Raw genomic sequence first — 22,668 nt, forward strand, 5'->3', positions numbered from 1 at the left:
TTCAGCTCAGGTCACAATCTCAGGGTCAGAAGACTGAGCTCCAAATAGGGCTCCACACTGGGCATGAAGCCTGCTTAAGATTCTCTCTCTTTCCCTGCCCTCCCACCTCAAAAATAAATAAATAAATAAATAAATAAACATGAATAAATCAGTAAATTAATTGTATAGATGGAAATAACTTACAGCTGATTTGTCTTTGTCTCAATGAGCTTCTGAATGGTGAAATCATCAGAAAATGAGAAAAGTTTTGTGCCACATCCTCCCCACATAATGTTTTTCTCAGTTGAATTCATGGATTCACTCAAACACATCAGTGGAGTACTGACATTTCCTATATTTAGTATCTTCAAAGGAGCGGCTCCTTTACACTTTGCCAAGAAGAGAAACACATTCAGTAAACTGAGTAGCGGCAGAATGAAACACTGTAAAATTTGCTGCTCTTTCTAAAAGCTACTATTCCATTTCAAATGGCTAGAGGTCTTAAAATAAAAATTCAGGATACATTTTTCAAAGGATTTATGAAAACAGTATTTAATTCAAGTGGTATGCAAAAACATTATCCTTATAAACAATCTCTTTACTTCTCCATACAAAAATGTACAGCAAATAACCCAGGGACTATACTCTACTTGTCTGTCTCTCATAAGTAATGTTTTTTGATAACAAGGAGTATAAAGGGGCAGGATGTTGGATAAATAGATGGAACCACAGATGAATGGATGGAGGGAAGAATGAGTGCTTTATTGAGCATGAGCAAGAGAATCTGAAGAACAGAAAGTTAAATGATTTCTTCCAGGCTAAAGAAAAATTTGGTGGCAAATAGGATTTAAAACTTAACTTTTGCTGTTTTCCACAATATATTTATAAGGAATTATCACTTCATTTATATAAAAATAGAATTATTTTCATTCCTAACATTATAAATCAGATCTTATTTACCATTTCATCCTTAGTTCATTCATACAAAATGTACAGTCAGTCAACATGTATTTATAAAGGTATGCAAGACTTGATGAAAAAAGATCTAAAGAGAATTTATGATCTTTGCTCTTCTGCAGTTCATAATCACTTAAAAGTGTTTTATTACATAAAACAAAGAACTTAAAAAATTTTTTTGATGTAGAACGGATTCAACATTTACCTTAACAGTTTTATCTTCAAAAATTGCTAAATTGCCATCAGCAGTTCCCACCAGAAGAAAATTTTTTTGCTTGCTAAAAGGAAAAGTGTCAAAATGGTTATATAAAGAATGCTTATATTGACCAAGATGGCCATGGCCATAACATTCCCCCTAGCGTGACTAAACTTTAGACAGGTTTCTTCATTGACTATGACCCCCGACCTCCCCCCACCAACTTTTGCTTTTTTTACAGCATTTACTTTAGAAAACTTACCGTTGTAAATTCTTTCTCTGCCCATTTGAGACGGAACTCTTCTCCCGGCTTCTTGCCTGTTTTACAACCCAGATACGTCTTTCTCAAGAAACTGGAAACCTTCCTTTTGAAATGTAATCATCAAGAAAGGCAGGGCCCCAGGGCACCTGGATGGTTCAGTTGGTTAAGCCTCAGACTTCAGCTCGGTCATGATCTAGTTCATGAGTTCGAGCCCTACAGTGTGCTCTGTGCTGACAGCTCAGAGCCTGGAGCCTGCTGTGGATTCTGTGTCTTCCTCTCTCTCTGCCCCTCCCCACGTGCGCTTGCGCGCTCTCTCTCTTTCTCAAAAATAAATAAACATTAAGAAAAAATTAAAATAAAAAAAAAAGAAAGGCAGGGCCTCATCTCCCAGTCTCTGAGGGAGGGTAGAGTCCTAACTTCAATAAGCAACATTTAGCAAAGACAGATGACTTAATCAAAGGACCCTCCCACAATGTCCTCAAGCTTCATCAGTATTAAAACCTCTTCCACCTTTTCTATCAGTAGAGTTGAGTTCAATCTCTGTGTCCTACTGCAATAATCTTAAATAAAGTCTTCCTTGCCTATTTAATGCCATCTGATGAAGTTTTTCTCTGACAATATCCGAATAATTTCAACTTCAAAACTGCCAGTGGAGTTTATATTTCAGCTGCCAAACACTAGAGTTTCACATTTTCCTAATTTACTTATTTATTTTCCAGTATAGACTTAAACAGGAGAAATATATGGGGAAAATCTCAATGGCTCCTGGAAATCATCCTCCCCCAAGTGGTATAATAACCAGCCTGTTACTCACACCTGAAATTCTGCCAGTTAGATAAAATCCTTTGAAATGAGATCCCTGCAACTACAAATGCTTGAGTCTTTTTTACCTATTAATAACTTATGAATTCATTTATTATTTTCCAATCTGATTGTTAACTGATATGTTTTAAACCAATACATAACAGACTGCTGATACTCAAAAAAAGACTAAATGCAAAGTCATGTCTGAAGAGGCCCTTACAAAGAAAAGTAACCTGATGTGAGGGACGGTAAAGAAACCAACCAGAGCTGAGGTGGTACCAGCAGCAGGGCAGGTCGGCTTGAAGAAAGGACTGACCTGTCTTATGTTGCCTCAACTTGACCTATAAGAATACCTTTGTGGCCGCCCACAATGCCTTTAATATATGCAAATTGATAGTACTGTGTTAAAAATAAGCAGTCTTTGCTGAAGCAATAACAGGTTTCCACACAATCAGTCATCTAAAAGGTATGGAACTTTGTCCCAAAGGTCAAATTCACGACTATACCTTTGCTTGGAAATGGAATTGCAATACAAGCAAGTCACGGAATCAGTCATCTTTCTAAGGGTGTGTCTCTTTTTTCCATCTTCGGTGCTGATGACCAGGAGCACGCCAGCCTGTGTCCCACACACAATCCAACTTTCCTTTTCAACAGGAAGATGCACCAAAGCTAGGCACAGTATTCTACTATCAGTAACTTCCTGTGAAAAAAAGGGAAAGAAACACTTAAAGAACTTGATTCTGGCTTAAGTGACTAGAATTAGAATAGAATAAAATATCGTTATCCATACACTTAAAACTCTTTTTACTCTTTGGCTTTTAATGTTAAAAACAATGCTAATGTTATTTAACTTTCCACAATAAATGACTTAACTGGCAAACAATTCTGCCTATCTAAAATGCATCTAAAACTAAAATTAAAATTGAACATTATTTTTCAGTATCCATATTTCTCAGTCCATCAAAATAATATGAGAAGATTGTTCAACCTTGAGAATAATGATTAGGCATAACATGTATCTCACAGGAACAGTCAAAATATTGGGTTATTTTTTAAGTCTAGAAATTTCTCTTATCTTTGCTAATATAATTTACTGATCCATCGTGTTGAGCAGTACCCGGATTTCATCTTTGTCATGAGCACCCACCCCCAGCTGTAGTGAGTGCTGGTTACTAACAGCTCAGAGTTGCACCCTCACCACATAACTGTCCTCCACTGGTGGGAGCCGGCTCGGCCAGAAATGGCAGGGTGGCGAGGCCGTACTCCCCCTTGGGCAGACCAGCCAATGCCTGACTACCACGTGGGAATGGAGAACTGGCGGCCTGAGAGCCCCACCTGTGCCGTAATCCACACCCCAGTCTTTCACGACTAAGACTGACAGCAGACTTCTTCAGAAACAACATTTTTGTGGAATTTCTTCCCCTGTTCTTTTGGCTTCTTTCACTTCCTTAAAAGTTACTCTTTCCTTACAACACCCGTACAAGACTCTTCTGTCTTAAACTCTGTTTCTAGGGTCCCTGACCTGACACAAACACGTACTGTGATTTTAAAACAGAAAAGAGACTATTTAATGTTATGTAAATACTCTTTTCTACCAGAAAACTAACTTAATAATACTCTATATTGCTTTCATCTAACTTCTTCCTAAGTAACTTTTTAACTGATACCTTCTTTAGCATAGCGTGCAAAACAAATTTTCTAAAGTATCTGTGATTTAGAGTATTTTGATTTACCTCAGAAGTGTGTTTTTCCATATTTAAGTCGAGAAATGAGAGCTGTCCTTTGTCGGTGTGCCCGCAGCCCAGCCAGATGCCTGCACTCTTGCTGTTATGATTTGTAGCAACCATGCATTCAACAATAAAGTTTTTCGGTATTGATATATGTCTCATCAGACAGATTAATTCAGCTGAATTCAAAATGTCAAAGACCTGAGAAAGTCGAAAAACAGCAAAGCAATACGCATCAAGTTAATGCATATCCTCTTGAAAGATCAAATTATTGTGCACAATGTAGAACTGCATGTTTCAGATCTATCTGTTAAACTGCAATCTAATCCAAGCAAGGAGATTAGCAATCCAAACTACAGACAAAGTTACATTACAACAGTACTTAGTTTTAGAGTAAGAATAAAATATACTCTTTTGTATGTATGTTTGTAACTTGAAAAGAAAGGAAATCTGAAAAGTGCCAACTGAACAGAAATGTAGCAGAGTCGGGAGCTATTTGTCACTCAGTTTTACACTGCAGAGCCGCATCATGTTACAGATAAACACGGGCCACCAACACAACAGACATTCTGCCAGCTGCAGGGAAAAGAAATTTTGATCTCTGGTAATGAAACTCACAAATCACTTCTAGATTCTGTTTCATGCTTTTCCTTAAAGCACGAAAAAACTAGAGAGACAGGGTGGGGGTGGGGAGGAGAACTGGAAGGAAACAGAACCAGGACTCAGGAGAGTGGGCTCAGAGCCATGATTCAGCCACTTGCCTTCCACTCATGAGACTCAAAGCTCCTTATTCTCTCAGCATCTCATCTGACAAAGGTGATGACCTTACCCATCTTGCCTAATATACACTGTATTTAAAGATTAAGTAGGTAGGTCAAGGTCAAATACTATCATATACTATAAAAAAAATTCGAGATCAAGTATTATTGAAAATAAAGGGGGAAAAGAGTATGGGTGCCTGGATGGCTCCGTTGGTTAAGTGTCTGACTCTTGGTTTTGGCTCAGGTCATGCTCTCATGGTTTGGAGTTCAGGGCCCACCTTGGGTTCCGTGCTGATAGTGTGGAGACTGCTTGGGATTCTTTCTCTTCCTCTCTCTCTCTGCTTGTCAGCCACTTGCACTCTCTCACTCAAAATAAATAAATAAACTTTTTTTTAAAAAGGAAGAAAAAATAAAATAATAAATAAAATCTATGGAAATTTCATTGTGAAAAAAATTTTAAATTACAAGATGTCTTTGTGATTAATAGCAGTGGTAACCAAAATTTAAAGACAAATAGACATACAAATGGCCAGCCCATACATGAAAAGTGCTCAACGTCACTAATCATCAGGAAATGCAAATCAAAACCATCAGAAAATATCACTTCACACCTGTCAGAATGGCTACTATCAAAAGACAAGAAAAGAGAAGGGCAAGCAAGGATGTGGAGAAAAAGGATCTCCTGTCCACTGTTGGTGGGAGTGTAAAGTGCTGCAACCTTTATGAAGAACAGTATGCAATTTCCTCAAAAAATTAAAAATAGAACAACCATACAACTTCCACTTCTGGATGTATATCTAAAGCCAGTGAATCATTTATCTTTAAGAAATATCTGCATCCCCTGCTCACTGCAGCATTACTCACAATAGCCGAGACATGAAAGCAACCTGAGCGTCCATAAATGGATGAAAAAATAGAGAAAATATGATATATATGTATATATGTACGTGTGTATATATACACACAATGCGGTATCATTCAGCCATATATAAGAAGGAAATTCTTCCATTTGTAGCAGCATGGATGGACCCTGAGGGTATAATGTTAAGTGAAATACATCACAGAAAAGACAAATACTGTACAGTATCACTTATGTGGCACTAAAAAAGAATAAAATAAACAAAACAAAACAAAGCTTCCAGATACATAACATGGACTGGTAGTTGTGAGAGGCAGGGCTTGGGAGCGGGTAAAATGGGTGAAATGGGTCAAAAGGTACAGACTTCCAGTTATATGACAGGGATGTAATGTCTAGGATTGTGACTAAAGTTAATACCATGTAGCATATTTGAAAGTTGCTAAGAGAGTAGATCTTAAGAGTTATTATCACAAGAAAAAAAATGTAACTTGTGAGGTAATGGATATTAACTAACCTTACTGTGCTAATAATTTCAGAATACATACATGTATCAAATCATCATGTTGTACACTTAAAACTAACACAGTGTTTATGTCAATTATGTCTCAATAAAATTAGGGAAAGTAGCCAAGATAATTACATAATTGTTGATCAAGTCAGTATATGTACTTAGCTATTTTTGAGTAGAATTTTAAAGATGAACAAAAAGTTTTCAATAAATTATGATACAAAATCGAGAGTACACAACATAAAGAAAGCTCTTATTTTGATCTATTAAAATTTTACTGTTTCAGTTTAAAACATAGTAAGGGTTAGGAGAACAGGAGAAACCTAATGGAGGACCAGGGCGAGGGGAAGAGGGAAAGAGAGCTGGGGAGAGAGAGGGATGCAAAACTTGAGAGACTATTGAATACTGAAAATGAACTGAGGGCTGAAGTGGGAGGAGGGAAAGAGGTGGAGGTGGTGGAGGAGGGCACTTGTGGGGAAGAGCACTGGGTGTTGTATGGAAACCAATTTGACAATAAACTATTTAAAAATAAATAAATAAAATAAAACATAGTAAGGTTTTACTTCTGATACTATGGTGGGAAAGGTTATTTGGGACAAACCACCCACCTAAAAATAACTTAAAATGCTAAGGAAATTATTTTTTTACCTTCTTAAAAATATTACAGGTCTGACAACATAATAGGACTTATGGAGACAGAGTATTAGTGAAAGAATCCAATGAAAAACAGAGAGGTCAACTGAACCTTAAAGCCAGATATTTCCTTAAAGGTATTTGTCTATTGAAGGCAAAACTGATGTGTGGTTTCTGGTATCAGTCAGCGAGAAAGAAGTTTAAATCTAGAGCCTGCCCAAAGGGGAGTCCAATAAAGGCCTGTTCCCATAAATCTGGAACCCCAAAGGGCTGCATACTCAGAGTAAATGAGAACCAGAAATAGACATCCATGCTTCCACTTTTTACTGGTACAAGGAAAGTTGACTTGTACTTTACAGATAAAGGGGGAGGAAGGAAAAGAATCCTGAGAAATTGCTATTCAAAAGCTTGCCCTCATGAACATTTGTAGACCAGATTCCCATTGCCTAGGTAGTTAAAAGAAAGATCTCAAGTCAGGAATTGAGTTTACAGAAATTTGCAGCAAGAAAATTGATGGGGAAAAAATTGTGAAAAACCTTTATGCAAAATTATAAAACTTTGTTGAAAGACACTTAAGAAAATATAAATAAAAAACCCACATTCAAGAATAGAAAAACTTAAAAAAATAAAGATAAAATCCTCTCCAAATTGAGGATTGAATGCAAGTCCAATCCAAGTCACAATAGGGTATTTCATAAAAGTTGACAGAGCAATTTTAAAATTTATATGGAAAAACTAAATCCAAGAAAGCTAAAAACATTCTTAGAGGAGAAAAATAAGTACAGAAAGGAGACTTATAAAATGACAGGAATTAACATAGGATAGTATTAGAGGAAGAACAGATAAGTTGGCCAATGCAAGAGAACACATGTGTGGATGTGTGTGTATCTGACATATTAAAGAGCAAAACTGAAGGGAAAAGATCAATAGAAAAAAAAGGAAGAAACCATCTAATAAATAAAGCTGGAAAATTTAGTTATCCATATGGGAAAAAAAAGAAGTTTTATCCAGATAAAAATGTCAATTCCTAATGGGTTAAGAACTTAAATGTCAAAAACAAAACATTTTTTTTTTCTTTTTAGAAAAAGAGCACATGAGCAGGGGAGAGGGGCAGAGGGTGAGAGAGAGAGAATCCTAAGCAGGCTCCACATTCGGCACAGAGCCTGACACAGGGCTCAGTCCTGCGACATGATCATGTCCTGAGCCAGAATCAAGAGTTGAATGCTCAACTGGCTAAGCCACACAGGTGCTCCCAAAAGCAAAAGTTTTAATCATTTTGAAGAAGCCACAGTTAAATATTTTTGTGACTCTGGGAGAGATGAGGATGTCTTAAAACAGGACCCCAGGTGTAGTAGCCATTAAAAGGGTTGTTAAATTTAACTGTATTAAAATTAAGAAATTCTATTCATCAAAAGGCACCCTACAGGAAATAAAAAGACAAACCACAAATTGGGAAAAGAAATTTACTATATATATATATACACACACACACAAACACACACACACACACACACACACACACACACACATATATATGTATTATTTTAAGTATTAGTATTAGTATTAGTATTTCATTTTTTCTTTTACTTATTTCATTTCTATGCAAAAAATCCCACAGAAAAATCAGCTAAATCCTAAACAGGTATTTCCCAGAGGAGTAAATATGTATATAACCAATGAACATATAAAGAGATGGTCATCCTTACCAGTATTTAGGAAAATGTAAATCAGTACACAAGACAATATATTTGAAAAAATTAAAAACCCAGACAGTACTAAAATTTAGGGAGAATACATAGAGAAATGGCTAGCCTAACATACAGGTGATGGAAGTATGAAGCTGGTACAACTTCTTCAGAAAATAATATGGATATTCACATATCCTATGATTCTGCAATTCAACTCCTAGGTGTATACTGCAAAGCAATTCTCATACATTCTGCACAAGTACAACCATGGTCATAGCAGTACTGTTCATCATAACCAAAACCCTGGAAATAATGCCAATACCCGTAGACACGATCATGGGTACCTATACTGTTGGGCACTGAACAGTGGAAAGCAGCAGCAGTGAAAATGATCAATGACTATGTTTGACAACCTCCATAAAGCTTATAAAATAAGGTTGGAAGAGCAACTGAAAATATCTCAGAACATGACACAATTACAATTTCATTTTAAACAGAAGACGAATATAGGAACACTAAACTGGGTAGCACACATAAAGAAAAGGGAGGCAGAGATCATCTCCAAAGTTAGGAAGTGGCTGCAGCCCTAGGGAAAGCAGGAGGCGCACACGGAAGCAGCGCTCTTTACTTTGCACCATGGGGGGCGGGGAACATAGGAGTGTTGGGTTACGATTGTTCTAAACTGTTATGTGTATGTTTCCTTATGTATCTGAATATATATGTGAAGATGACATGTGTATACATATATTGATGTCCTGTATAAAATATTGATAAATTTTGACTATAAGCATACCTGGGCAGAAGTAGGCCTTTCTTGAGGATTTTCTTTCAAACACTTTTTAATTAACTTCTCAACCATAGGCCATGGGGCACAACCATATTCTTTAACTGGATCTAAAACATTCAAAAACATATCATGCTAGAAGATGAGACAAATCAGAACAACTATTTCATTTCCTTTCATTGTGTATGAGAGGTCCAGACCAGGCAAAGGAAAAGTCTGATCTCCATAATCCTATTTTTATTATGGATCTACTTATATCACTAACTTAAAGATAATTTTTCTAGCTTTAGCTCTACTTGAGACATCAAAAAGACGTCTTGATTTTTATCTTATAAAAAAGACACAAATGCCAACTGAATAAAATAACAGATTTTCATTTCACATATACTTTGAAAAAACTTTTGTGCATATAATAATTAGACTTCTGTGAAATTACTTTTAATTTTAATACTTAAATCTATCAACCATTTAATCCTCATATCCCTACAGTCAGTTGTGCACATTTCTTTTTTATAAGAGGTGTGCCATTCTTCTGGTTGGTAGATACCAGAGACCTGGGGACTGTCACTTTCAGAAAGCTAACTGACAAAATAAGGCCAATGATCTCATTGTGTTGAAAGTTTATCCAAAAAATAATACATTTTCTTTTGGTGGGAATTTTTAAAGTCCCCTTAAAGGAGGGAGTTAAAGCTATAGTCCTCATACCTGGGGAATATCCTCCCCAGCATACACTCAAAAATATTCCTTAAGTAAAAGAAAAAGCAGAAAATATGAAAAACAAATCTATTTAAAGGAGTATTTTGTAAGGGGAACTGAAGTCATAGTTAAGAAATGAGCGACAACATTCTAGAATTTCTTAAAAACATGAGACAACCATTCAAAACGCAATCGGGTCTCATTAAACAGCCATTTACTAGTTCTTATTAATATTTACTACTAAAGATTAGTATTATAAATAATTTAACCTTCCATTCCTACATGTAAATTATCTCCCTCCAGGAAAATGAAAACACTCAGGCTAATGAGCACATAGTAACTCTTCATAAGAACAGAAATCACTAAGCCTGGAGCTCTAACAGCAAGTTCCTTTTCCGAATCTTCTTCTCAACTTAATATATTAATGTGAATTTGGGATATTTTTTAAAAAGCCTAAAACTGCTCTCTCTCTCATGTCATTTTTATTGTGTAACAGGATTTAAGAATACTCATGCACAAACAAAAAAACCATCAGTTGTGAGATGAATTAAATCTATAACTACAATTAAATAACTTGGAAAGAAAGCTGCTGATATTAAAAATAAAATGTTTATCGTAGATAAAATAGCACTTACCAGGTAATTTTCCTTGTATTGCCAGTTCATCAAACTCATTTGGAAACTTCAAACCCTCTGCTATTCTACCTCCAGTTGTCAAGATGTCATAGAGTAGTAAGCCAAATGAATAAACATCAGCCTGCTGGTTATAAATAACATTTCCTCTTGCAACTTCAGGTGCACGAAACCCTGAAAGGAAGCAGATGTATTAATAAATATGCCCAACACGAGGGCTCACATACCCAAGACGGAATATTCTTAGGCATATATGCTGATGAAGAGTCAAGGATAGGAGCTCTAAATCAGGCCATGTCCTCACTAAGGAGACACGCAGCCAGTAAACAGCCCTGTGCTAACGCTTCATCTCAAGGTTGATCTTGAAAAATAATAAGGATGAACATTCAATAATGATTATTAAACAATGTTTCATAATTAAACAAATTAAGCCTAACAAGGGGAAAAAAACCAGTATCATTTTTCTCATTCCTAAAAATAACTATTTGCAGGAAAGTGTTGCAAACAAAGGAGGGGTCAGGAGTGACAAGATTTCTCGACTTCACTCCAAGTCACTTTAACCTGACTAAAGTCCAATGCCTTCATTATTTCCAGGGCTTGTGACTCTGCCCCTCCTGTCCAATGGAAAAATAAAAATAAAACCATGAATAAAAAACAAATGAAAGCTCTCTCTCTCAGGTGCTGGTTCATGACTGAAACTCTTTTAAAGGGAAATAAAACCTCTCATTTCACAATAGAAATAAATTGCTTGTAAATTATTCAAAAAAGAGCAATTTCAACATGATTCATAATAGTAAAAACATCAATAATTTAATGAAATCCAACTATAAAAAGAAATTGGTTAAATAATGTGTGCTATGCATTGACTGAAACACAATTTTTAAGATGATGTATAGGATACAAATCCTAATGGACAGGAAGTTGTCAAATGTGTGAAAAAAGAAAGCAGCTGAGTTCATTTTCTTAGCTATGATAATGGTACTGTGATTATGCAAACAAACACCCTTATTCTAAGAGAATATATGTGTATTCTTAGGCATGGTAGCATGGCGTCTGCAATTTAATTTCAGTGTCTCAGATTCATATACACATAAAGGTAAGAGAAAGAACACTGTGACCTACGTTTAATAATCAATCTATGTCAAGGGCTTACAGGTGTATATTGTACTATACTTTCAGCTTTTCTGTAGACTTAAATATTTTCAAAATTGAGTTTGCAAACTGATATCTGATTGTAATAACAATTATGGGCATCTTGTATTTACTACTTTTTATTTTAATTTTTTATACTTCCAGATTTTCTACGATGAACATGCAGGATTGTTATTGCAGTTTAAGCATATAGCCAGGGAAATAAAACAAACTATAAATTCGTATCCTTCAAGAACTAACTGACTGAGTTTGGAAAGAGTTCTGTTGGACAGTTCTGTTTACCATCAAAGATGAGGTCCAGCAGTCCTTTCCCAGGCAGGAAGGCCATGAAGAATCAGAAAGATGGGATGTCCAGTTTGAGTCTGGTAATCCCGAGGGCGCTAATTATTGACTTTCTCCAGTTAGCATGTCGCCACACTTGTTCATGCTCCATATGCACACACTCAGCATTTTCCCGCATTTGTCTCTCTCTCTCTCTCTCTCTCTCTCTCTCTATATATATATATATATACACATATATACATACGTCTATCTATATATATTTATATACACCTGTTGATCGATCTATCACTCAACCAATTGATAGATATAATATGCATTTTTTAGAATAAGGGCATTTTCCTACATAGCCATAATTTCATACTCACACCCTAAGCCAAAGAACTGTGTAAGTAATTAAGATAGTTCTTAAAAAGATCCCTAATAAACTGTACCTGTGACAACATGTAATCATAATGTAAAATATGAATATCCTAATTCATATTGCTATAGCATCTTACAGATAATTCCCTAAGTATTTCATTTGCTATGCACAAAAATCACCTGTGGTGGGCAAATGAGGACTTTCAGTTTTACGAATAACATAATCTTCTCAAAAATGTTATGTGTTTTCCTAAGGCCACAAAGATAATGAATGGTAAAGTCAAGAGTACTTAAAAATAATGAGCTGCTCACACATTAGCTAGTTCATTAAGAATATTTATGCTTACTTTTCCAGAATGTTAAAGGGATTTTAGAGGCTAAAATAAATCTCATCTAATTATTTATTATTCATTCAACACATTTTTGAGGTATCTATTATAGCAAGGTACTATTCAAAGACTATTAAAACATTCACTGTATTTTGTCCCGTGGTAAATTTGCTGTTAGAAGCATTAGTATTTGGAATCATGGGATCTTAGAGCAGAAAAACTTGAGGGTCACTTAATCTAACTTCTCATCCAAGGCACATATCCTTCCACAACAGTTTTTAGCCCTCTAGGCATCAACCCACAGATGTTAGAGCTGCACAGAGGCTTAGAATTTTTTTTCTCAGTGAGGAGACACTAAGAAAGATAATTGCGAGGATATGGAAAGAAATACTGACTTCAACACAGAAATGATTTTAACCTTCTTATCTTCTCCTTTCAAAATAAATATCTTCATTGACACAATCCCCAGTGGGAGAACATAATCCTTATTTATATATTCAGGAGGTACCTCAATTACAATATAAAGCACTTCTAAATGCTGCCTGAAATTCACCTGATGAATTTCTAATAATTTTCTAATTTCTTGATTGCACTAACAATTTCTTCTGACTTAAACCATGGAGGAGTAGATGCTGTTTGAAAAAAGTTCCCTCAAATAGTAAACACTGAAGGATGATCTGACTATAACCCATCAAATGGCCTGGTCTGCATTAAATATGTTGTCACAGATCGCAATAAGATGACATTTATTCAACAAACCATGTAGAATAACATGAGACGCTTATCCACAACCCACACCTTTAAACACGAAAGTGCATAAAATATTGCTGTAACTTGTTTCTCTGAAAAAGGTATACTATCCACTTGAAAATCATGAATTTCAAAAATGTTCAATCAACAACTGTGTAAATCAGATTGTCCTATAAAATAACACAATTAAAATCTTTGGTACTCTACCAACATCTAGGCAGCACTGAAACCAGATGGAGAGCTTGGACCCAAATATGGAGGAAAGATATAATCAAGGCAGCATTCAAATTCAAGCAGGGAAAAGACAGCCTTTTAATAAATGATAGTAGTGTGAGTTGTGTTAAGGGGAGGAATTAGCTGCATCACTCCTTATACCTAATAAACGTCTAATAAACCAGAGGTGTGAATGTAAATATAAACCTGTGAAAGTACTGAAGAAATATTCATAATTAAGTGGATAATACTGGGATGGCCTTCCTAATCATTTTCTGTACCAAAGCAGGGGTGGGGCGAGCCACAGGCTGCGAGCTGGGGGCAGCACACTGGGTTTAGAGAATTTAAAAGTAATAAGCCACTGCCTGCAGAGGGGCAGAGCACCCCTGTCATCCCCGTTCTTGGTGTAGTGCTAATGAAACAAGTCAGGAAAATCAAACCCCAAAAGGTAAAAGAAACAAAAGTTGTGTACCTCAAAGAATCAAACTCTACACTGGCAATATGCCATATACACGGTTGAAGGAAAAACCCTTCACTTGAAATATCTGCAGTACAGGAGAGGCAGAGAAACATGACTAAAGGCAGTTTGACAAATGATAAGAAAAATGGATAAATGAATAAAGACACCAAAACATACAGGACATGAAGGGAAAAATATATTAAAGACTCCTTAGCCTCAAATAAAAAGTAAGCAAATTAAATAAAGACTTGAAAAATAAAAACATTAAGTTTTTTATTTTTGATCATTAATTTTATGAAGATTAAAAAAATAAGAAACCCAGGGGCGCCTGGGTGGCTCAGTCGGTTAAGCATCCAGCTTTGGCTCAGGTCATGATCTCACGGTTTGTGAGTTTGAGCCCCACGTTGGGCTTGTGCTGACAGCTCAGAGCCTGGAGCCTGCTTCAGATTCTGTGTCTCCCTCTCTCTCTGACCCTCCCCTGCTCGAGCTGCTGCCTCTCTCTGTCTCTCACAAATAAATTAAAAAAAAAAAAAAAAAAGAAACCCAGAATGGGAAATGAGAGCTCTAATTTGAGTATGAAGGGAATTTAAATTGACTAACTTTTCTAGGAGACAATTAATGTATCCAAATTGAAAACATGCACATCCAGCAATACCATGCCCAGAAATTTAATGTTTAAAAGATTAGTTTCACAAATGGACAAGGGCACCTGGACGGCTCAGTTGGTTAAAGAGCTGACTCTTGATTTTGGCTCAGGTCATGATCTCTCCATTTGTAGGATTTAGCCCCACACTGGGCTCCTTGCTGACAGGAGAGAAACTGCTTGGGATTCTCTCTCCCTCTCTCTCTACCCCTTCCCAGCTTGCATGTAATCTCTTTCTCAAATAAATTTTTAAAAAATTATTTCTTATAAATGGACAATTTAAATGTATAATTATGTCAATTAAAACATTGTCAATATATCAGAAAGTCAGAAAAAAACTTTAAATATACATAAAGTGGTTAAGTTAGTAAATTACTGTGCATACTAGCAATGAACTATGACACAACGGGGGCATCTGGGTGGCTCAGTGTGTTGGGCGGCCAACTTCAGCTCAGGTCATGATCTCAAGGTTTGTGAGTTTGAGCCCTGCATTGGGCTGTGTGCTGACAGCTCAGAGCCCGGAGCCTGCTTCAGAATCTGTGTCTCCCTCTCTCTCTGCTCCTCCTCTGATCATGCACAGCCTCTCTCTCTCAAAAAAAAAATTAAAAAAAGAAAGAAATATGACACAACTGCTAAAACTGATATCTGACATCGAACATGTCATTAACACTGAAATATTAATTAGAAAAAGAAAACTAAAGCAGAATTTACAATATAGCTATAAATAACTTAAGCACAACTGAATCAAGATACAGATATATCTCTGTTACCAGAGGGGTAAGAATTATTGCTGTTAACTTATTAGAAGCACATATTTTGACCTGCTTAATAGCATTTGCTGCTTTCATTTTGTGCCCTTATGTTTTGTAAATCAAATACTATTTAAAAGTGACTTGGCTTGGGGCACCTAGATGGTTCAGTGTTAAGTGTCAGACTCTTGGTTTCAGCTCAGGTTGTAATCTGTCAGTTTGTGAGTTTGAGCCCCACATCAGACTCTGCACTGGCAGCGTGGAGCCTGCTTGGGATTTTCTTTCTCTTTCCCTCTCTCTGCCCCTCCCGTGCTCTGTATCAGAATAAATAAATAAACTTAAAAAAATAAAATGACTTGGCCTGAGATGCGTCATCATGGAATCCTTCACGTCAAAACACAAAACGACAGGGAGGAGGGGGCCTGAGGGCGTTAAGCCCTAAGCTGTCAACATGATGTCTGATTATCAGTCTAACCGTGAGAAGACCCTCCAAGCTACTCTATGTGTGCCTTATCACTGAGGACGCCCCTGGAGTGGCAGCTGCAAGCTCGTCCAAAATTTTCACCTTACATTTAACTATGCTTGCCACCATAGTAGTATCGGGAAGAATACACTTTCAAGCTATTCAATTTATTCACCACTGAATTTAATTTGGGAAGAAAATGGACACTTTTAATATCACCTGCCATTGGGAAAGGTTAGAAATAGGATCATCTCCTGCGTCTTCACAAAGGGTCTATATCGCCGTATGATCTATGATCAATATTACGAATGACCTATGGGGCTCGTGGACCATCTCACCACACCGCAGGGATTCCCTGCTCAACACCAATGGCCCTCAAAGACTAAAAATGTCAAGTACTAACTGACATCTTAAGTGTACACTTGTTAAGTTAGGATGCTCATGTAAGTCTTTTACCGCTAGCAAAGATGGAATAAGAGGGACTAGATTTACCACCATGCATAAAACAAAGAAATAGCCAGACAAAATACGGTGGTCCCTGAGAGACAACAAACAAACAAGGCAAGTCCTCTGATGGCCCCGCAGAGAGTTTCCCGTCCACAGCACAGGGAAGGGAAACAAGAACAGAGCGTGGCACCCTCTAAGTTCAGAAGGAAGAGCAGAAAGTCTGGGAAAAGCAAAGGCAGGTAGAATGTGCCAGGCATTGTGCCAAACACTTTATATGAATTTCTTTATATGAATTTAATTTTCACAGAAATCCCCTAAAATAGAGATTGTTATTAGCTACAATTGTTTAACCAAGGAAAGAAGTTAGGTAATTTCTCTGGTCTCTGGTAGTAAGTGGTAGAGCAAGAATTCTAACCCAGACAGCCTGACTTCACAGCCCATGTTTAGCAGTATCCAGACAGCCACAGTCATATCTATCTTTGCCCTTCCAGATTCCATTGTGGTGCCTAGAATAGAATGTGCACCACTGGAGAAGATTAATTGAAAGTAATTGACACGGCTTTTTAAAAGTTTGGATATAAGTCCAAACTCCATTCAAATTTACGTTAACTTTTTGTTTCTATCACAGCCTCACACTTTCAAAATCTAGAGTAAATACTTATCATCTTGTTAAAAGTTTTCAATGACTTCCCCAAACTGAAAGATTCTACTATTTGGCCTGATTTAAAAGGCACTACATGAGCTAGAAAAGGGTTACACTGTGCTGTGTATTAGAAATATTTGCATGCTTGAAACACTGGACATGTTCTTGACCCTCATTCTAGACCAGAGATATTAAAATAATACCAATATCTGGGCTTCATCCCAAACTTCACAGAACTTAAATAAGAATCCCTAGGACTGAGGTCCGAGACCCACATATTTGAAAACTCTCCAGGGGCTCCTAACCCGTGGCCAGATTGAGAGTCCCACTCCATGCCTGCTAACATTGAATTGTAAATGATACAGCCCCAGGACACATCTTCTTTAATGACCCCTGAGACCTGCATGTCTCTTGCCCAGTCCCGAAGGACACTGCTGGGGGCACGCTGCTCCCCACCCTCCTGCTCAGTCCTCTCCCTCCTGCTCCAGGCCAAGGCATGTTGATTTTGCCTTCTGGCGCCCATCCCTGGCGTTGAGTCCTCTGGGCCTTCCTTCATCGACTTCCAGACTCCCCACATGGCACCAGGTCCTTCCTGGAAAGAGGAATCTTGGAGCCCTGGCCCACAGCAGGGAATCAAGCCCGCCCCCTCCCTCTGCCGGCTGCCCAACCTGCCCCCCTCGAGTGGAGCCCAGGGCCACTTCCTGCCACTGTGGGTTCTCCCAGTGTGGGGTAGGAGCGGCACCCTGAGCCCAAGGGACCCCCTCCCCTCCAGCCACAGGAGCAGCCCCCCCTCACTCCAGAACAGCATTTCTGTGGTGATTCCATGTGTCTCTGGGGTGCAGGGGCCTTCCTGGTCTCCCCCATACAAGACTTCCTCACTGACCCCTAGGTCCCCCCTAGATGTCACGAGCGTCCCTGAGTGTTTCTTTGGTTCTCTGCACACCAGTCTCTTGGTGGTTCCATGTGACTCGCTTGGGCACCAGTCGCTGTCCTTGTGGCTCCCCCTTGTTGATGACTCTCCTCCCTCTGCCTCCCTCCCCCTACACCCCAGCACAGAGCCGCCTCCTCCTGAACTCCAGACTGGGACAGATGGGAGGCAGACCCCCACCGGCATATTGTCTGTGACCCTCCATCTCCCTGTGCCCACCATGTCCATTTGTGTCCCATCCCCCAGCGTGTCCTTCCCCTCCTCACGCCTGGACAGGGGGCCCACCTTCCCAGCCAGGCCTCTCTCCAGCAGGCTCCAGACCCTCCCTCTTGCCATGGGGGTCTGAGCCAACTCCTCAGCCTCAACCATCAGCCTTCTCAGGAGAGGCTGAGCACGCAGGGCCACCATCCCAACCGCGGCACTCTGTCCACCCCCGCCCAGCACCTCCAGAGCTTTACTATTGCCCTTTCACCCCTTCTAGAAGCTTTTGCAAAGAACTTCATTCTGAAAAGTGTTTTTCTCATTCTCCAGACCTCCCCAAACTTTTTCATTCAATAAACTGGTGATTTCTTACCAAAAAAAAATAATAATAAAAAATAAAGACATTAGTCTTTTAGAGGTCATCTAATGTACAGCCACAATTGAGAAACACTTAACTAAATAATCCCTCATCCTCCATCTATAATTTAGACCATCAGGATTTCTTGCAGTTATCTAAATAAAACAAGTCATATTATACCTTAGTACCTTTTGCCTGGAAAGTCTACTTACTCTTGCTCTTTCATTGTTTTTGTTTTGTTTTCTCAAACTTCCAGCTTATCCTTTTTTAAGATATAATTCCAGAATCCTCTCCTCTATGAAGGAAGTCCTGACAATTTACAACTCAGTTAATTACTGGATCCTTTGTGTTCTTCTCACTATACCTTGATTGCCTATTGAAACTGACAAAATGTTTTATGATTATTTGTTTGTGTAATCCTGTTTGTCTTGGCAGAATGTGTGCCTTCTGGAGGGTAAAATTTACATTTATTCATGCATGTTCCCCCAAATCCACCACTAGAGCAATTGCCAAAATAGTCAGAGAAACTACAATATGCCAAGCTCTGTTCTATACTATTTGTGTGGACTATTTAATTTCACCCTGAAAACAACCCTATAAGGTAAGCATTAGTTTTTCTCATCACAATTTTCGTAAGTGAAAACTGAGCCCCAGGAAGTAAACCTACATTAACACCACCCAGCATGAAGTAGTAGAACCAGTTTGGTATTTGGGAAACATTCAATAAATTATTGCCAGATGCATAAATAAATGAATAGAGAATAAAGAAAAAATTTCCTGGGGAATTATCATAATAATTACAATATCAAAATAATTGGGAAAATATGATTCATTGTCTAAACGCTATTTTCAGAAGTAATTTTTCAGATAAGCTTGAATTTTAACAAATGCAATGAGTAAATAAGATAAAAATCTGTAGATCAAAAATCTATGAAATTTATAAGTTAGGTCTGACTACATATCACATCATGCACAGAAACATATGTTTTCCTTCCTTTTTTACTTTCAGAAGAGTAGAGCATGTTTCATAATCTCCCTCAGATAACAGTGCATAGCCAGAGAGTAACATTTTTATCTACCCAAAGACTACTGTATTTCTATGGATTTTGGCACAGTTGAAGCCATCATTCAGCCTTTCCCCTCAGTCAACAGTGCAACTGTCACAGGACCCAGAGCTGACTGGCACCAAGACAGGATATGACATAAACGTATCCATTTAACTGAGTTAAAGTTGATGCTCTCCTAAGTTATTTACAGTTGAAAGTACCCATCCCGCATTTACCTTTCACAATGCAAACAGACACTGTGTCCGTCCTTCCCAATAAGTGAACTGTTTCTAACTTGCACTCCAACTCTGGTGCTACCTGGCATGGGCTCTGCACCCGGGTAGCATGCATTTGCATTTTGTATGACTCTGTAGACATTTCTAATGGTCCCTAGACTTCAGTTTCCTTACCTATAAACCAGGAATAGTAATAGGACCTATGTCAGACACTCAAAAGGATTAAATGAGATAATCAAGCCACACAAAAGTCTAAGCATGAGGCAGCACACCATTCATACTACAAAAGGTCTGCTCCCTTTCCCATCTTCTCTGAAACAACAGTAATGAACCCATACTTACATGCGCGCAACAGAGTGAATGTACCACAGTAGGGGTAGTATAAAAAACACCCACACATAACACTTTAAAAAATGTATGGTCTTTTGTTTCTCTAGAAGCTTCAAAGTGAAAAATTACAACATTAAGAAGAAAAACCATTAAAAAGAAAAGACAGGAGATAACTGAAATCATATGAAAGGGGATGATTTTCTGCTCAAGCATAATTGTTTTTGGGAAGGAAAAGTTTGGTGATGGTGGTTAGCAATGGTGATGGTTATGTTATTTAAAATCTGACCATCATCTCCCTTCCCCCTCCCCCTCCCCCGTCAGCCCTTGGTTTGTTTTCAGTATTCAATAGTCTCTCATGATTTGTGATGGTCATGGACGGGGGGCACTGGTGGGGAGAAGCACTGGGTGTTAAATGGAAACCAATTTGACAACAAACTATGATTAAAAATAAATAAATAAAAATAAATAAATAAATAAATAAATAAAATCTGAGGCCAAGTTTTGGCTTGGGATCATCAGAAGTTCTCTAACAACAGTGAATTCAGTAATGATAAAGAGAAGGTTTGGGATATAGAAAGAAAAAATGTTTACCATGTATTAAGTAGCTGGGGGGAAGAGGACAGAAAAGAAGGGATCAGGCTTCGGGTTTTTCTGTTACGATCTTTCTCCATGTGTATTTTGCCACACAGTGATATAGCAGATTAAGAGGATCAGTAACAAGTATCTGGCTTGGCATGAAGAAGTAGTGGGATATTGAACAATAGGCAAATTTTGACCAAAACCAGGAAGTCAGACACTTAAAAGGAAGGGCCAAGAGTCTGAACAGAGTTGAACTGAGCCCAGCCCGCTGAGGGAAGTGGCAGGCTTGAGTCCAAGATCACAGTCACCAGGTACTACATGGAACAACTGTCCAAGAAGGTGAACAAGACATCAACAGTAGAATTTCTACTCCATGAACACTGTTACTGGTTTAGAATTGTGAGGGGAACAAACTTCAGGCCCCAGTTGAGTGGCCTGGCCTTCCTTCAGGTCACACCAAGAGTAATGAGCAGATGTCCCAAGAGAAAACCCCTCATCCTGTGTCCACATTTTCTAGGTGGGAATATATAAGACCTATGGGATTCCATCCCCCATGATTCTTCTTCCAAAACTACAATTGACAATATCTGCTGTCTATGATGGCCTCATTGTTTTGCCTTATTTATTTTGATTTTTTTAGTCACTAAGATTAAATATTTAAGCCTCGTTAAGTACATGTTAGAGTTGCATGTAATCGAGGAGAGAGATTTAGGATTTAAAGCCAAATAGCTCTGGATTCATTTCTCATTTAGACTGAATTCTTATCTTGACCACTTACTACATGACTTCCTGCAAGTATAGAATCTTGCTCTGAGCATCAGTTTCCTCATTTTATAGATAAGAAGATAAAAGCTAACTTTCAGCCTTGGCATGAGGATAAGACATCATGTGCCTAATGTATCTGGCACTAAGCCTGGTACACAGCAGGTGCTCAAGAGATGATAATTATTTTATTATTATTAAACAAGCCAGTGACACATGCAGCCATATGTACTTTGAAAGGTTGATAAGAGAACACACTCTACTTACAACACATAGGTATGAAAAACAAAAGGTAGAATATAGATTTTAAGCAAAAATAAAACCAGGCATCAGAAGCTGGGAGCTAGGGAGATGGTTAAAGAACAAACTAGGATTTTTTGCCAACTTCCAGACATCCTCTATTATCTTCCATTTTAGGCAACTGTTTTAGCTGAGGTACAATCATCATGATGTAAAGCCACCTGTAACTTTATTTACAAATAATCTACAAATAACTATACAAAATTTCTCTGAAGATGGAGCTGCTCCCCCAAACATAACTCAATCCCTCAATCTTCTATTCCCACTCAAACTGAAAACCAAAAGACAAGATGTCTGTACAGAGCCCTTGTCCTACGACTGTTTCTTACTAATCAGAACTGACTGAGATTCTGATGAATCTGAAGCTAGAAGAAAGAGAATGGGAGTTGAGAAAGGAAAAGAGGACTCCATGGAGTAAACAGTGATGTGAAAGAACACGTCTAAACATAGACCATGCAAACACAAGAGCACAGGAAGTAGATTTTCACTGGTAGAAAGTCAGGAAACAGGAGAATAGGATTATTAGAACAGGTGTGACAAATTGGGGTTGTGGATGATCCTAAAAAGCAACATGAAAATCTAAGGCAAGAAAATAATGTCTGTGATTTCTGGAGATAATAGATATCATGGCATCCAGAGCGGGTACATTTCACTTTACATAGTAACCATGACTCATCTTGCTATAGACAGCTAAAGAGAGAAGCTATATTATTTTTAAGTACTGAAGTACTAACAACTAACACATTTTAAAGAAAACTGAAGTGCAGTATTTAAAGGTTTAAACTCCTGTACCAGGGGCTCCTGGGTGGCTCAGTCGGTTAAGCATCCGACTTCGGTTCAGGTCATGATCCTACAGTCTGGGTTCGAGCCCCACGTCAGGCTCTGTGCTGACAGCTCAGAGCCTGAAACCTGTTTCTGATTCTGTGTCTCCCTCTCTCTCTGCCCCTCCGC

The 22,668-nt window shown here is 38.0% G+C and overlaps 1 protein-coding gene across 1 annotated transcript in view; it reads right to left on the reverse strand.

Annotated features, from left to right (window-relative positions):
* The window catches only part of LRRK2 (leucine rich repeat kinase 2), a 131,587-nt gene that overhangs the window by 8,045 nt on the left and 100,874 nt on the right, over positions 1-22,668 (reverse strand). Inside the window, 6 exon segments of the mRNA XM_029955821.1 lie at positions 184-368; positions 1,142-1,214; positions 2,705-2,898; positions 3,932-4,126; positions 9,168-9,268; positions 10,490-10,660. Of these exon segments, the coding sequence (XP_029811681.1) occupies positions 184-368; positions 1,142-1,214; positions 2,705-2,898; positions 3,932-4,126; positions 9,168-9,268; positions 10,490-10,660 (919 nt within the window).

The sequence above is a fragment of the Suricata suricatta genome, chromosome 10 (assembly GCF_006229205.1).
Source record: "Suricata suricatta isolate VVHF042 chromosome 10, meerkat_22Aug2017_6uvM2_HiC, whole genome shotgun sequence".
NCBI lineage: Eukaryota > Metazoa > Chordata > Mammalia > Carnivora > Herpestidae > Suricata > Suricata suricatta.